Below are 14,788 nucleotides of genomic sequence, written 5' to 3' on the forward strand. Positions count from 1 at the left end.
TTTTGAGTCATGGTAGTTTTCTCACTAAGAACATTCAGCTTGAGGAGCTGATAGCAAGGACTCAAATAGAAATATGCTTGAAACAATTGATATATGGATTGTTGTGAGTCCCCAATAAAATGATCTTTTAATCAAAAAAATATTCAGCTTATAGACCTAGAAAATGACCTCTCAGATTTCTGTCTGGAAACAGTGATGGTTTCTTACAGCAAATTCCCCTTACCTAGTCGAGCTGGCTGTCACAGCACATAAAAGTCTGAGGAACATGGTTCCTTTGAAAGAGTTCTTTAAAAGTAAAGAAGCCTTCTCACTTGCTGGGGCATTCCCTGATGAACTATTCAAGATCTCTCTGATCTTTCTACTGTTCATTTCCTCTTACAGGTGAAGCGTATATTCCTTTGGCCATACTTATTCAACAGTCTGTCACTTTTAAAAACTGTTTTCCTATTAGAAAATCATGTATGCCATAGATACTCAAGTATATGCCGACCCAAATATCAGCCGAGGCACCTAATTTTACCATTAAAAATGTGCTGGAAAACTCAGCTTCTACACGAGTATATACGGTATACTTGCAAAAAAATCAAAACTCTCTTTGTCAGCAGTTATTTGACCATTTAATTTGGGGGTGGCGGGGAATCTACCTTTTTAAAAGTACTCCTCCTCATCGTTATTCCAAAGACATTCTACTTTAAAGTTACTTAAACTGAGGAAGGTAGGGTAAGCTGATGATAGAGTTAAGTGGTAGCTAGTTCCAAAAGTGAAAAGACAAACTACCAACTGGGTGAATATCTTGAAATCATATAATCAACATGAATCTGATTATATATATAATCATATAGAGATAAATATAATAGTATAACTGTCATGAAATGAGCAAAGGATTTGGATAGACATTTCACCAAAGAAAGTATAACTTTCCTCTGCAGAGGGACTGGTGGTTTTGAACTGCTGACCTGGTGTCGTGAGCAGCCCAACATGGAACCACTGTGCCACCAGGGCTCCCAGTCACCACCAAAAAGATGTAAATCAAAACCATAAGAGAGATACTTTCACTTCCCATAGTATAGCTGGGAAAGATGTGGGGAAATTGGAACTCTTATCCATTGCTGGTAAAAATGCAATTTAAATAGTGCTGTGGTTCATCAAGAAACTGAAAAGAGCACTCCCATATGACCCGGCAATTCCACTTCTAAGTATATACCCCAAAGACTAGAAAGAGGAGACTCGAAGAGAGACTTGTGTACTAGTGTCCGTTATAGCACTCTTTATGTATGGTACTCTTTACAGTGGGCAAAACTCAACGCAACCTCAATGCTCATCAACAGATGCATAGGTAAGACAAAATGTGCTGCATCCATACAATGGAATACTGTTCAACCCATAGGAGAAATGAAGTCTTGATTCGTGCCATAATATGGTTGAGGCTGGAAGACATCATGCTTAGTCTTCCAGCATAATTGTGTGGAATAAGTCAATAACAAAGGGATAAGAAAAGGCAATTGTATAGAGAACAAAGTGTATTAAGATTACCACAGGTGAAAGAGGGACGGATGTTAGGGTTAACAGTGAGGAAAATAGCACATTGATAGGGGAAGAGTTGTACAACCAATTATTGTAATTGTTTTAAGTTGTACACCTGTAAGAATAGGATTGGCAAAAGTTATAGATATATTTACAACAGCCACAAGAGTAGCTGTTGAGATTGCATCTGTACAGCCAAAGCCATCCTGGGATTTGGTTTCTTAGTTTGGAGGTTTATGGCCAATAGATTCATGGGACATTCCAGTTAATAGGCCAAATAACATGTGTAGTGCTTCTGTTCTACCTCCTAGTTTGTTGTTTAGTGCCTGGAATCTGAAACGCTTACCAGTGCCCATAGAATGGCACAATTGATCTCTTCACCTGAAACAACAGAGGAAGGCGAATTCGGAGGAGGAAGAGGATATATTGTGTGTGGCTCGTTGTTTCCATGAACAATTTCCTCCTCTGCCACAAAACCATAAGAACTGGATGGTGCCCAGTTGCCACTACTCAACATTTTGATCAAAGATTCTATAGAAGAATCTTAATCAAAAGAGGGAAAATGCATAACAATTTCAAATTGTCATGTACTCATGTACAATTGCCCTAAGATAATTTTTAAATTTTAAACCAAAAATATCCTCTGAAGTTTTATTTCTGCCTGGATCATTATGCCCCTTTAAGAACTCTCTATCTGGGGTCAGATCAACAACAGCAATGGCAAGATTAGATTGGAACCTTGGTTGTTAGATGTATTCTAGTTGGTTTGAATTGGCTCCAAAACATTAGTCCTGCACCTGTTGCCATGCTTGTGCCCATTGTGGCCCCTCTGTCGTATTGAGGGTCTGCTTCCTCACTGGCCCTCTACTTTACCGAGCATGATGTCCTGTCCCAGGATCTTGTCCCTCGTGATAAACATGGCTAAAGTACATGAGGGAGAGTCTCATCCTTCCTCACTTTTAAGAATTATTCTGACTGTACTTCTGCCAAGACAGTTTTGTTGGTTCTTTGGGCAGTCCGTGGTATATTCAATATTCTTAATGGGCAGTAAGTTCATGTTAATGAGAGAGGAATGATTCAGAAAGAGAGAATGTACAACTTGAGGAATATAAGCAGTGTCACTACATTGAACTTGTAGAAACTTGACTTAGTGGGTATTTTGCAGTACACATATACTCAACAACAGCCACAAAATAAAAATCTGTGGAAAAACTAAAATACCAAATGATGGCAATAGTATGGAGCAACCAGAATTCCCACATTTTAATGGCTTTATTTATATATAATTCACATATTCATGAATATAGTTCAATCATAATGAAGAGTTATACAATCAATTTTGAGAACATTTTCTTTTTTCTTGTACTCATCGTTAGCTCCCATTTCCCCCCTGAACCTCCCCTGCCATATTCCCGAGAAACCACTAATACAGTTACTGTCTCTATAGATTTACAAATCCTGGAGTTCATATTTAAAAAACATGCCCTCCCCCCAAAAAACAACAAAAAGACTAAGAATAACAAAGAAAAACCTCAATTGAAAAGAAAGCAAAACTATTAAAAACTAGGACAAAGATAAAATAGGTCAAAAAAGGGGATCAAAATAATAAGGTGCTACATTTTAAACTAAGTGCATCTGCAATAATACATTATCCGATGCACTCTTCATTACAACTAAGCTACAGAATTCCCACATTTTCTTAATAGCAATATAAAATGGTAAAATCAGTGTACAAAATCTTGGTATTTAAAATTAAACATATACAATCAGCACTTCTGGGAATTGAATTATATACTCAAAAGAAATGAAAAGATTTTTTATTTTTTAAAAGAAATGAAAATATTAAATTAAAAAAGGCTTATGCAGAAATGTTCATGGTATTTATCTTAGCCAAAAGCTTGAAAAAAATCCAAATACTCAATCCAATAAATAAGGAAATGTACAAATAAATTGTATTATATTCTCATACTGGAAGAACAGATTCTAAAAGAAATAAATACCAATTTACTTATGTAGGAAACATTTATGAATGATTATGAAAATGATGGAAGATATTAGCAGTGCGTTTTATTTATTTGTTCTTGTTTCCATATTAACACTAAGAGAGGTGGTTCACCTCATGGCTTTGATGTTCTGAACTTCACATAACATCATTTATGGTTTTTGAAATGTACGTCTGTAATGCCTCAGTGCCTTACAGTGGTGTTTTATTTATAGGTCCACATTGCCTCACCTGAAAGAATGGAACCAATTACCAAGATCTCTCACATCCCACCCAGTCGTTGGGCCCTAGTTTGCAGCCTATGTAAGGTGAAGACAGGTGCTTGTATTCAGGTAAGTCTCTGTGAGAAGTAGTGGAGTGAGCTAATACCAGAGTGACCAGATGTGCTCTGTAAGGGAAGATGCCCTAACAGCCAAGAAGTCACTCTGAAGGCTACCTGCTCACTTCTATCATTATACAGACCATTTCTAGAACTACTTTCTTTTTCTGCAGTTTCTGGACTCAAACTTAAACCTTATTTTACCCCAAGCTTCAGTAGTAACTCTTATGGGTGGTTGGTGGGGGGGGGGGGTATGGTTATCCGTATATTTAGCAATTAATTTTAATAGTTTTATTAGTATATAATTCACATCTCATACAATTTAATCATTCATTCATATTAAGAAGAGTTGCACAGTCTTCACTACAATAAATTTCACAGCATTGTCTTCTCGTACTCGTTGTTGTTAGCTCCCTGTTTCCACCACCCCCCAACCTCCCCTGCCATGGGCCTAGGTAATTATTAATCCAGTTACCGTCTCGATAGATTTGCCTATCCTGGATTTCATATACAGAAAATCATACAGAACACAAACAGGAGCATAACATAACAAGACAAAATAAAGAAAAAATTCAATCGAAAAGAAAGCAGAAAATTTTTTAACTGAAACGAACTTACAATGGGTCAAAAGACAGATCCACATGATAGGGTGTTACATGTTAACCTCATGACAGCTACCATGAGTGAGTTTGCAGTGCTCTTTCTGACGGCAAGGCTATTCACATCCTTCCACCATGCTCAGAGGGAGTCACCTGAAACGTGATCCGTGTGGGGACCCTGCAAGTGAGTTGGTGGCTTCTCCTGCCAACCATAGCCTTCTGCAAATTGAGTGTTTAAAGTCTCAATGCCATTCCCTCCTTCAGATAAGGGTTTTGTTACATTACACTCCTTGAATCACACAGATTGAGTTGACTCTTCGCTTAGATGGCTACTTGTTTGAAGACAAGCCTTAAGACCCCAACTCTACTCCTTCTGATAGCCGGGCACCATCTGATATCTTTGCCACACTTTGCTAAAGCACCTCTATCTTCAGTGATGTCTTCATGAGGGCAAGTATAAGTAGGGCCATGTCAGAAGAACTAATTGTTCTTAGATTGTGGCGAAAATTTAAGTGCGAGCCCAAAACGCATTCATATATTTACGGTTTATATATGTCTCTAGTTCACTTGAGAGATATCATTATTGTTTTATGGAGAACATTATAAGTCATGCTCCTGGGGCATAAGGAAATTCTTTAAATCTAGTTAGGAGCCAACAACTCAGTTCCGACCCATAGTGACCCTATGCACAAAAGAATAAACACTGCCCTGTCCTACCTTCTCCTCACATTTGCTCCCATGCTTGAGCCCATTATACTGATAGTGTCTTTAATTTAGCCAATGGTATAGACTTCAAAACATGGTTGAGAAAAGGAAATTATCTAAGTGTAGGCCGACTTTTCAGACTTTAATACATGAATTGTTGACTTGGACAGATTAAACTCTTAAGTGATTGTATACTATGTACATGAACAGTAAGGGTGAATGATAGGGCAAAAGTTTCAATTAACAGTCATGGGAGCAGATGAAGGGGGAGTAGGAGAGCGTGGAGCACATCCTGACCCACCAGGCCCTGAGGTCGATGACCCCAATTAGAGCTGCCAGTCCACAGAGAGGACCACATAGCCAGCCCCACTGTGAGATATGACACCCCTCACTGACCCATGGCCATGCAGGGGACAGAACTGGAGACACAGTGTGGGAATTGCGCCCGACCTGATCCCACCACACCGAGGCAAAGCACTGGGGGAGTGCAGCGGAACAGCAAGGGAATGGAGTGGCAAGGTCCCCAGGGAATGCTGAAAGTGGAATTTGGGGCCAGGGCATGGTGCCCCAACAGACTGGACTGGAAAACACTCCTAAAGGCCAACAAACAATCCTTGAACTAACTACAAAAACAAAACACTCAGTCACAAAAGCAGAACCATGCCTTCCATATTAGTACATGCCATATGAGAGCAATAAAATAGTGAATATTTGGAAGGCCCGGACCATCTTTCATCTGGCACCCTCAAAGAAAGAGCCAGACCAAAATCCAGTGGCCACTAATTCCATAGCCTTCGGATAACAGTCATCTGCTTCTCATTCTAGGGTGTTTCAACCTTAATTCCAGAGTGTGACAGTTCCTTAAACTTGCTACAAATATGTTTAGGGTAAAGCCCAGTTCATTAGTAGGGCTTAGATATCAAATCCTTCTGGGTGTGGCCTATGAAGGATGATATGCACCTTAAAAAGACAGTCTAAAGTCCTAGTAGTCTAAATCACATGACCAAGGTCACCAGGATCTAGATAGAAACTAGGTCAAAAGTATCCATTTAGGAACATAGTACCAGGTGTCATCTCCCCTAGGGTTCTGTGTAAGTATTGTTAAGCATTTTTTTCTCAATTGGAGATTGCTCCCATCCAGTTTACCCACCAACAGAAATATAATCACCTTCTCCAAGACACATGTTCTCCCTTCTTGACTTGAATTTCTAGGAAGATTCACTTATCACTCCAACAGGGGTGTCTGTTGATGTGGGGTCACCGTAGCACAATGTTGTATGACGCCAACTGAATGGTCTTCTCCCTCTCCCCTATTCTGAGAAACGGACCCCAGCTGAGGTGAGGGTTCCTCTGTCAAAGTGGTTTTAAAGGTATACATATAAAGGGGGTTACGTATTGTCCATGGGCACTAGGCAGGATTAGAAGATTACATGATCTGAGAGCAGAAGCCTGCCTACATCTTGGTGTTAAGCCATATAAATGTATATATTCTTGTAGTAGTGGGCTAATATATCCTTTTGTGATTGACAAATTTCACTCAGCATAATAATTTCCAGGTCTATCCATGTCATGGGGTGTTTAGTGGTTTCAGCACGGTTTTAGTATTCCTTTGTGTGTATGTATGAGAATTTCTTTGTTCATTCTTCTAATGGGCATTGGGGCTATTTCCAGCTCCTTGCTATTGTGAATTGGACTGCAATGAATGTGGGGGAACATATGGCTCTTCATGTTTTGTCTCTTAGTTGCTTGGAGTATATGCCCAGCAAAGGTATTGCTGAGCTATGTGGTATTTCTATTCCCGGTTGTGTTAGATAGCACCTTATCGCTTTCCACAATGGTTGTACATCTTTACGAACCCACCAGTAGTGTCTAAGAGTTCCAACTCTCTGAACCCCCCCCCCTCTAGCATTTGTTCTTGTTTTGTTTGTTTGTTTTTTTAATTAGGCTATTATGAGTATAAGGCAATATCTCAGCATTGTTTTGATTTGCATCTTCCAGATGTCTAATGATTGTATTTCCTCATGTGCTTGTTAGCCATTCAAGTGTTATGCCTCGTGAATTGTATGTTCATGTCTTTTGCCCACCTTTTAACTGGATTTTTTTTCTTATTGAGGTGTTACAGAATTCTATGGATTTTAGTAATTAGTTCCTTGTCTGTTGTGTCATTTGCTAACTGTTTTTTCCCAGTCCATGGGCTCTCCTTTTATTCTTTTTTTTTTTGTGAAGTCTTTTGATGTGCATAAGTTTTAAACTTACTCTTTTGATACCCATAGTGGAAGTTAATTTTCATCCTTTGGTGTCAGATCTTATGAATAGAGTGAGGCCTGAAGGTGGAGGGTAGTATGCTAAGTGGCAACAAGCTATAACTAAAACCAAAAGGCCTGTATCCTTGTATGGCTCACCAGCTGACAGTAGATGATCTCTGGGGTTCTAGAATGTTTTATCTATGAATTTGTTTTCGTCTCTCATGAACTATAGACTCAGATGGTTTCATCCTTAGATCCCCAACCCCACTGATGGGGCAGATCTCTCACTGCCTTGGTGTCAATTCTAACTTACAGCAACTCTAAAGGACAAGGTGGAACTGCCCCTGTGGTATTCCAAGACTGTAACTCTTCACGAGAGTAGAAAGCCCTGTCTTTCTCCCAAGGAGCAGCTGGTGGTTTTGAACTGCTGACCTTGCAGTTTGTAGCCTAACCAACGTGTAGGCTGATAGGGCGGATAGACAATATATAATAAATTGGAGAGGGAAGTGCTGAGCTCGGTGAGAAGAGGAGGTGGAGAAGGGAACCCGAGCTCGGCGCTGCCTGCCCCCCTCTCCCCTCTCGTGAGGACTCGGGGCCTTCCAGCCGTGACCAGAGGCTTGGGGGAACATGCCGGGCAGCTGGGGCCAAATCCATTACCCCCCCCCCCAACATCATGTACCCTGGAGGTGCCAACCCTGCCCATCCACCACCTGTGAACCCTGCCTGCCCGCCAGGCCCCTTTCCCACTGCCCCAGGGGAACCCAGCTGTTGCCCCTCAACCTGTACCACAACCAGGGTATCCCGGATACCAACCCCCAGGGCTCTACCCACCTCCTGGCCCCTACCCTCCTCCATACCCACCACCTGTTCCTGGGATGCCTCCTATGAATCCCTTGGCTCCTGGCATGGTGAGACCAGAAATGGTGAAGGACAAGAAGATTCTGAAGAAAATGAAGAAGACCCATAAAAAATGCAGAAGAAACAGAAGTAAGGCAAGGAGACAGAGGACACTGGGGACGAGGCCGTTTTGGAAGAGTTCGACCCCAGCCCTGTGGTGAAAGAGACGCAAGGAGAGGAGGAGGGAAAAAAGGAGCTGCCTGCTCCTGTGGCGGTTGATTCCGTCCCTACCGTGGACGTGTTAGCTGCATCCTTAAAAAAGACATCCCGCAAAAAGGAAAGAAGGGCCTGGTGTCCACCACCTGTCCCCCCTTCAGGGGGGCAGGGGAAACTGCCGACCCAGCGGGCCGAAAAAGTGTTAGCAAACACTGGCAAGCCAGTGACCCCAGAAAACTTGTTTCTCGCCATAGTTGCCATTGTTACTGCGGCTTCTGGGCAGCCTGGTGTTACTAAAGAAGGCGCCAACGGATAGAGTGCAGTCGTGTCGCACCTGTAGCCCATAACACAGCAGAAGGGGGAAGTGTGGGAAACTGAGGACCTGGAAGGAAGTACACAGGGCCTGCTCCCAGCACTCGTGACCACGGGGCTCGGCATGCCAGTCCTACTGCGAGGCATGCCTCCACAGTCCGAGATATGGAAAGCACTTCAATGTACACATTCCAGGAAGGATGTTTCTCCACGGCACACCTACCCCCCAGAAATGCTAATCGAAGCTGTCTCCTACAGGTGCCTGGCTCCTCCCTCCCCACATGTGCAGCTAAAAGATGCTCTTCTCTGAGAGCATTCACTCGCTCTGTCCCTTATTCTAAAGGAACAGTTCACACCTCTTATCTCTTGCATGCCTGGTACGCACACCCTTTGAAATATTCCTGTTGAGGGTTTTGGTTATTCAAGATGAGCACATTGCCCATTTGACTGATGTGTTTATATAACAAGAGGCTTGCAGGTCCCAAGTACTATAAATACCTATTGTTGAATAAACTCTGGACTCTTGGCCCCCCCCAAAATATATATATACATATATATATATAATAAATTGATGGATTGAAGATGGAGAACAGAAATGTTCTGAAGTAGATTTCTCATTTTTAGGGTAAGAGTTCTTATTTTCTTATACCTAGAGTTTAGGTTCTATCTTTTTCTATGTCTTATTAAAATGAGGTTTTTAAACTTTTTTAAGGGAGTAACATTTATTTCAACAAATATTTGAATACCTAAATGTATGTCAGACATTTTTCTAGGCACAGTGGAACTATGGATGAGTCAACAAAGAGCCTTGTGCCACATAGCTTACATTTTAGTTAGGAGAGATTAAAAACCAATATGTGGGTAAGGCAAAATATATAACTATAAGCAAAAACTATTACTATTACAGTTCATACATGGACAAGTTTATTGCAAACGAAACATGTTTACACATGTGCCTACAATCAGTTGACTACATGCAATTTTCTCAATAATAAATTTATCTTAGTCTCATTAAGGTGCCTTCTGAAAAAAGGTCCCACCAAAACAGTGATGACCGGTTCAACCAGTTAAATTCAAGGCAGAGAAATCAACTTAGAAGGTTATGGTTACTATATTAGGGGTGCCCAAAGAGGTTACCTTGATGGAATTTTCTCAAAAGACACAGGATAATCACAGGGACTTTTTATGAAGTTTTAAGAAAACTGAAAATTTCATTGGTGAGAAAAGGGCTAGCAAAGTTGGAGTGAGAAATTTTTTCTCCCCACCGTAACAATGCACTTGATCATTCTTCGAGAGTAGCAAAGACTGTTGTATGAAAATTTCTTTGGGAAACCTTAATCCATCCACCTACAGCCCTGATCTTGCCCAAAACTCAAAGAACATCGAAAGAGAACAGGATTTGAGTCCTTCCGCGATGATAAAAGTGCAGTAAGCATCACTGCCCTGCCATTGATTCTGATTCAAAGCAACCCTATAGCCTCATCTTTCTCCACAAAACCGTTGATGCTTTCAGACTTTGCAGTTTAACCCAATCAATGTGTAACGCACTGTGCCAGAAGCGACAGCGCCTCATCTGTGAGGGCACAGCCAAGCTCCTGCTGGACACCTTTGAATACCAGGGCCTGGTGCAGCAGTTCGCTTTGAGGTCCGGGCCTCGGCCGGCTTGCACGTCTTTGACAGCAGCTGCAGCATTTGCAAGAAGCAGCAGAATAGACGCTTCATTGTCCCGGCTTCTCGCTTCAAGCTCCTGAAGGGAACCGAGAGCATGACCACATAGACGTTCAACACGCATAAAGCCCAGCACACCTTCTGTAAGAGATGCAATGTCCAGAGCTTCTACACTCCCCGCTCCAACCCTGGAGGCTATGGAATCGCTCCACAGTGCCTGGACGAGGAGTTCAATGGCAGTGCCTGGGAGAAAGCCATGAAGGAACACGAAAGCATCAAGAACATGTCTAAAGAGTGAGCAGAATTCTGATTCTCACTTCCTGAAAAGGAGGAACGATTGGGGCTGGCAACTCCGCTGTCCCTGCTGCACCGCAGAGGTGCTCAGGAATGTGGCTGACTGAGACTGTGGCTCTGTGGCCGGCAGCCATCCCCATCTCTGCCGTTTGCTCTGGCTCCCAGTTTCTTTAGGCAGCTCTTTGTCCTTCCTTAACCCAAATTTTGATGTAGCCTAGTTGACACCCTCTGTCTCTTCTCAACTTTTGTGTGATCTTTTAGAAATAAATATTTTTAACATCCAAAAAAGGGAAATCATATTTTCCCATTTTTCCAAATTTTATAGCTTAATATTAAAATGTGTCCAGAAATGCCTAGTCTACCTGAAGACTAGGCTTAGGCTAGCAGGTCAGTACAAATTTTTCTGAGACAGTTCTGGTCCCTGTCTTCAGGAATTTATACTCTGTTGAAAGACCAAACCAAAACTCACTGCCATTAAATCACGGCTGACTCATAGTTGACTCCCTGTGGGTTTCTGAGACTGTAACTCTTTATGGGAGTAGAAAGCCCAGGCTTTCTCCCTGGGAGCTGCTGGTGGGAGCCCCGGTGGTATAGTGGTTACTCGTTGGGCTGCGATCCACATGGTCAGCACTTCTATTGAGAGAAGCAAGATGTAAATACAGCGAACGTTAATACACCTCCCTAGCTATATTAAGTAAAATAATACTGCAGGGCCATCTGCCCCGCATATTTTTCAGACCTTGTAGACCTTTGAGGATGAGAGATCAGAAGGGCTTAGCCATCACAGTTGGTGCTAAAGTACACTGTGGCTAAAGTAGGTTTAGTGGACTATCTTCGACCATTTGTGACACTGTTTCAGTAACAGAGTTTCAGACATATTGCTCTGCTCACAGATTATTGGGGACTAGGGGCAACCGAATGAACACTGCACTACAGTTGGACAAAAACTGCTGAGAAACGTATGCACAAAATCCCTGGTATTCCAGGCAGGTGTCTGCTTTTCAAGAAGACACACTGTATTCTGTTTGGGGTAACAAACTATTTCTGTAAAGAGTAAAGAAGCATCTTAACTCCTAAGTCATTACACACTGTTCTGTTCCAAGGGTTGTTTTTGTTGTAGGCATCCTATCTGATCTAATGTCTATCTCATACTAACTGTCTTCACCTCAGGGTTCAGAAAAAGAAAATAGGTGCCAACCTTCCAGTTGCCCCCTCATCATAGTCCCATGAGGACTAGTGCTTATTTCTCCTAACAATAGTGTAAGGGAGCTATCACCTACCTGGGAAGCAAATCCAGAGTTTTCATTTAAGGGTCATCACCTAGATATGGCTAACAGGCCATATAGACACAACTGACTGATTACACAGTTTCATGACTGACCTACAGAGATTGAGCTGTTGTCGTGTGATGCAAGCCTGCCACCATAAATTACTTTGTTAGCAGAGCCTCTCTGGTATGGTTGAAGGTCCCCAGGTAAACACTCTTATCAAAAGTATGGAGGTTACCTGCCAATAACAAAGGGCAAGGTTAATCTCTTAGTGCATAATATCCAAGAGAAATTAAAATTTATGCCCACATAAACTTATATACACTTTTTTCACATATACTCTTTTAAATTATTTTTTATTTTGATTTGGGTAAAAGTTTACAGAACAAATTGATCTATGTGTCTATGATTTTCCCCATTCTTTGCTCCTAATGGAGAGACCAATCGTTGCACCTTAGATGGCCGCTTAAGTTGTTAAGACCCCAGTCATTCACCAAAGTAGGGCACTGTCTTTGTGGACTATGTTAGGTCAGTTGACTGGGTCCTGAGCCTCCAAACCCAATGACTCATTTCCTCAAGGTGTTTGGTAAGGTCTAAGAAGTCTCTATAACTGCATCCTGTGTGTTCTATATTCATGGATATATTTGCGACATATATAAATGCATAAGTAAAAACAATCCCTGTTGAACCTATATATATTCAGGAGTATAGTCCAGTTCACCTTCTCACTCCTGTTCAGCTTTCACGACTATCTCTGTATGGACACGTTATTGTTAATACTATTGTTGCAGAGTTATGTATGTAAAAGTATTTACCTTTACTGCTTTATAAACAAATTTTCAAAGCAGCAGTCTTCACAAAGTCAAATGGTAGAAACAGCATAAATTTCTATCAACAGATGAATGATTAAGTAAAATGTGGTATATTCATTTGATAGAATATTATGTAGCCATTAAAAGTGATGAACTACTAATATGTTTTACAACATGAACCTTGAAAACATTCTAAGTGAAAGAAGCCCCTCACAAAAGATTCTACTTAGAAGAAATATACAGAATAAGCACATCTATAGAGACTAAATAGATTTGATTGGTTCCCTTGAGCTGGGGTTGGAAATAGAGAATGAGCCGGGTCTCCACTCAACCCTCCTCATTCACATCGATGTGGTTTTTTGTTTGGGTTCTTCCAATGCCCGATACCTGATCCCTTCAACAGCTCGTGGTCACATAGGCTGGTGTGCTTCTTCCATGTGGGCTTTGTTGCTTCCCTGCTAGATGGCCGCTTGTTTACCTTCAAGTCTTTAAGACCCAAGATGCTATATCTAAAAATAGCCAGGCACCATAAGTTCTATTCACCACATTTGCTTCTGGCACCCATTTTGACTTCAGCGATCCTGTTGGAAAGGTGAGCATCACAGAATGCCAGACTGTTACTAGAACAGAGTTCTGACTGAATCTTAACATGTGGCTAAGAGCCTGAGGCCCAGAGGGAGCCATCGTTGCTGGCTGAGGAGAGGTGTTGCTTTTGGCCAATTACTGTATCCTTCCTGTTTTAGGATCCTGTTTCGTGGTAACCTATTAATTTCCCTAACAAAACGCCTTAATTATTTGTGAGGACTTTGATTTTATTGAAGGCAATAGTTTTTTAATCTTCATCAGTAAGTGCTTCAAGTCATCTTCACTTTTGGCAGTCAAGGTTATGCATATAATTGGCACATTGCAGAATATATATTAATCTCCCTCCAGTTAAGATGCGTCACTCTTTTTCATAGAGTCCAACTTCTCAAATTGTTTGCTCACCATGCAGATTGTTTATAGCTATGTTTATAGCTCTATAAATGTCTTTTGCCCTAATTCTTTCTTCTATTTCCTTTTACTTTTATCCTGTCCCACTATCCTGTTCAACCTTCCTCTCAACTCAGTGGCACTTGATCAAACCCCACCAGACATTCTGTGCCCTCCTTGGCATTGATTTTAGATCTCTTGCTGTTCCCTTGTCTCCAAATTTGTTGGCCCCCTCCTTTTCCCCAGCCTCCTCCTCTCACATGTACCCCAGGAACTGTCAGTCCCTTTGTTTGATCCTTGGGATTGTTTATCGTGCCTATCTTACATAGCTAGACATAGAAATAAAAGAAGAAAAAGGAAAAAACAAACCCTTTAATTAGTTCCAGGCCTGTCTGCTAACCCTTATGAATATTTTCCTATTGGGTCTGATGAGGTGCCAAGCCCTGCCCGCCCCCCCCCCCAGTCAAAAGTCTTATTTTAGGGATTCCTCGAAAAATCCATTGCTTTGCTTTTGTGTCTCCAGTGCTGTTCCCTGTAGCCCTGTGGGTCATTGAGAGGACATTGTGTCTCGTGGTGGGGGGCAGGTGGGTGCATTGGCTGCTCTAAACAGGAATATCATCCTGGAGGCTTGGTGGGCCAGGATGCAGTCCACACTCTCTCTTTCCCTCTTAGTTTGCATCCATGTGGTCCGGGCAGACCTGCCACTCTCTCCAGGCAGTATCTTCAGTGCTGTCCTCTGTAGTGCATTCTTCTTGGGAGAACAGCGTAGCTGGGATTGGGGCCAACCTGCAAACCTCTCTTGTTAGTTCACTGCTTCATGCTGGGATGTTTCCCTCAAGGCTTAGCGTACCAGGTTGAGGTCTGGTTCCTCTCTCCCTTTCCTGTGGACACATAACAATACCTTCCCCATGGGTAGGGTAATTGGCATCTGTAGGCAATTGGACATCCCCTCACAGAAGGGTCGCAAGGAAGGAACAGCCAAGGTACAGTGTAGCAACAAAGAAACACAACATT

The 14,788-nt window shown here is 41.9% G+C and overlaps 1 protein-coding gene across 2 annotated transcripts in view; it reads left to right on the top strand.

Moving 5' to 3' along the window:
- JADE3 (jade family PHD finger 3) overlaps window positions 1-14,788 on the top strand; it is a 124,144-nt gene that overhangs the window by 95,315 nt on the left and 14,041 nt on the right. For both annotated transcript variants that reach the window (XM_075539010.1, XM_075539011.1), the window contains exon 8: window positions 3,742-3,858. In XM_075539010.1, the coding sequence (XP_075395125.1) occupies window positions 3,742-3,858 (117 nt within the window). The remainder of the gene's footprint in view (window positions 1-3,741; window positions 3,859-14,788) is intronic.

This window comes from Tenrec ecaudatus, chromosome X, assembly GCF_050624435.1.
Source record: "Tenrec ecaudatus isolate mTenEca1 chromosome X, mTenEca1.hap1, whole genome shotgun sequence".
Classification (NCBI taxonomy): domain Eukaryota; kingdom Metazoa; phylum Chordata; class Mammalia; order Afrosoricida; family Tenrecidae; genus Tenrec; species Tenrec ecaudatus.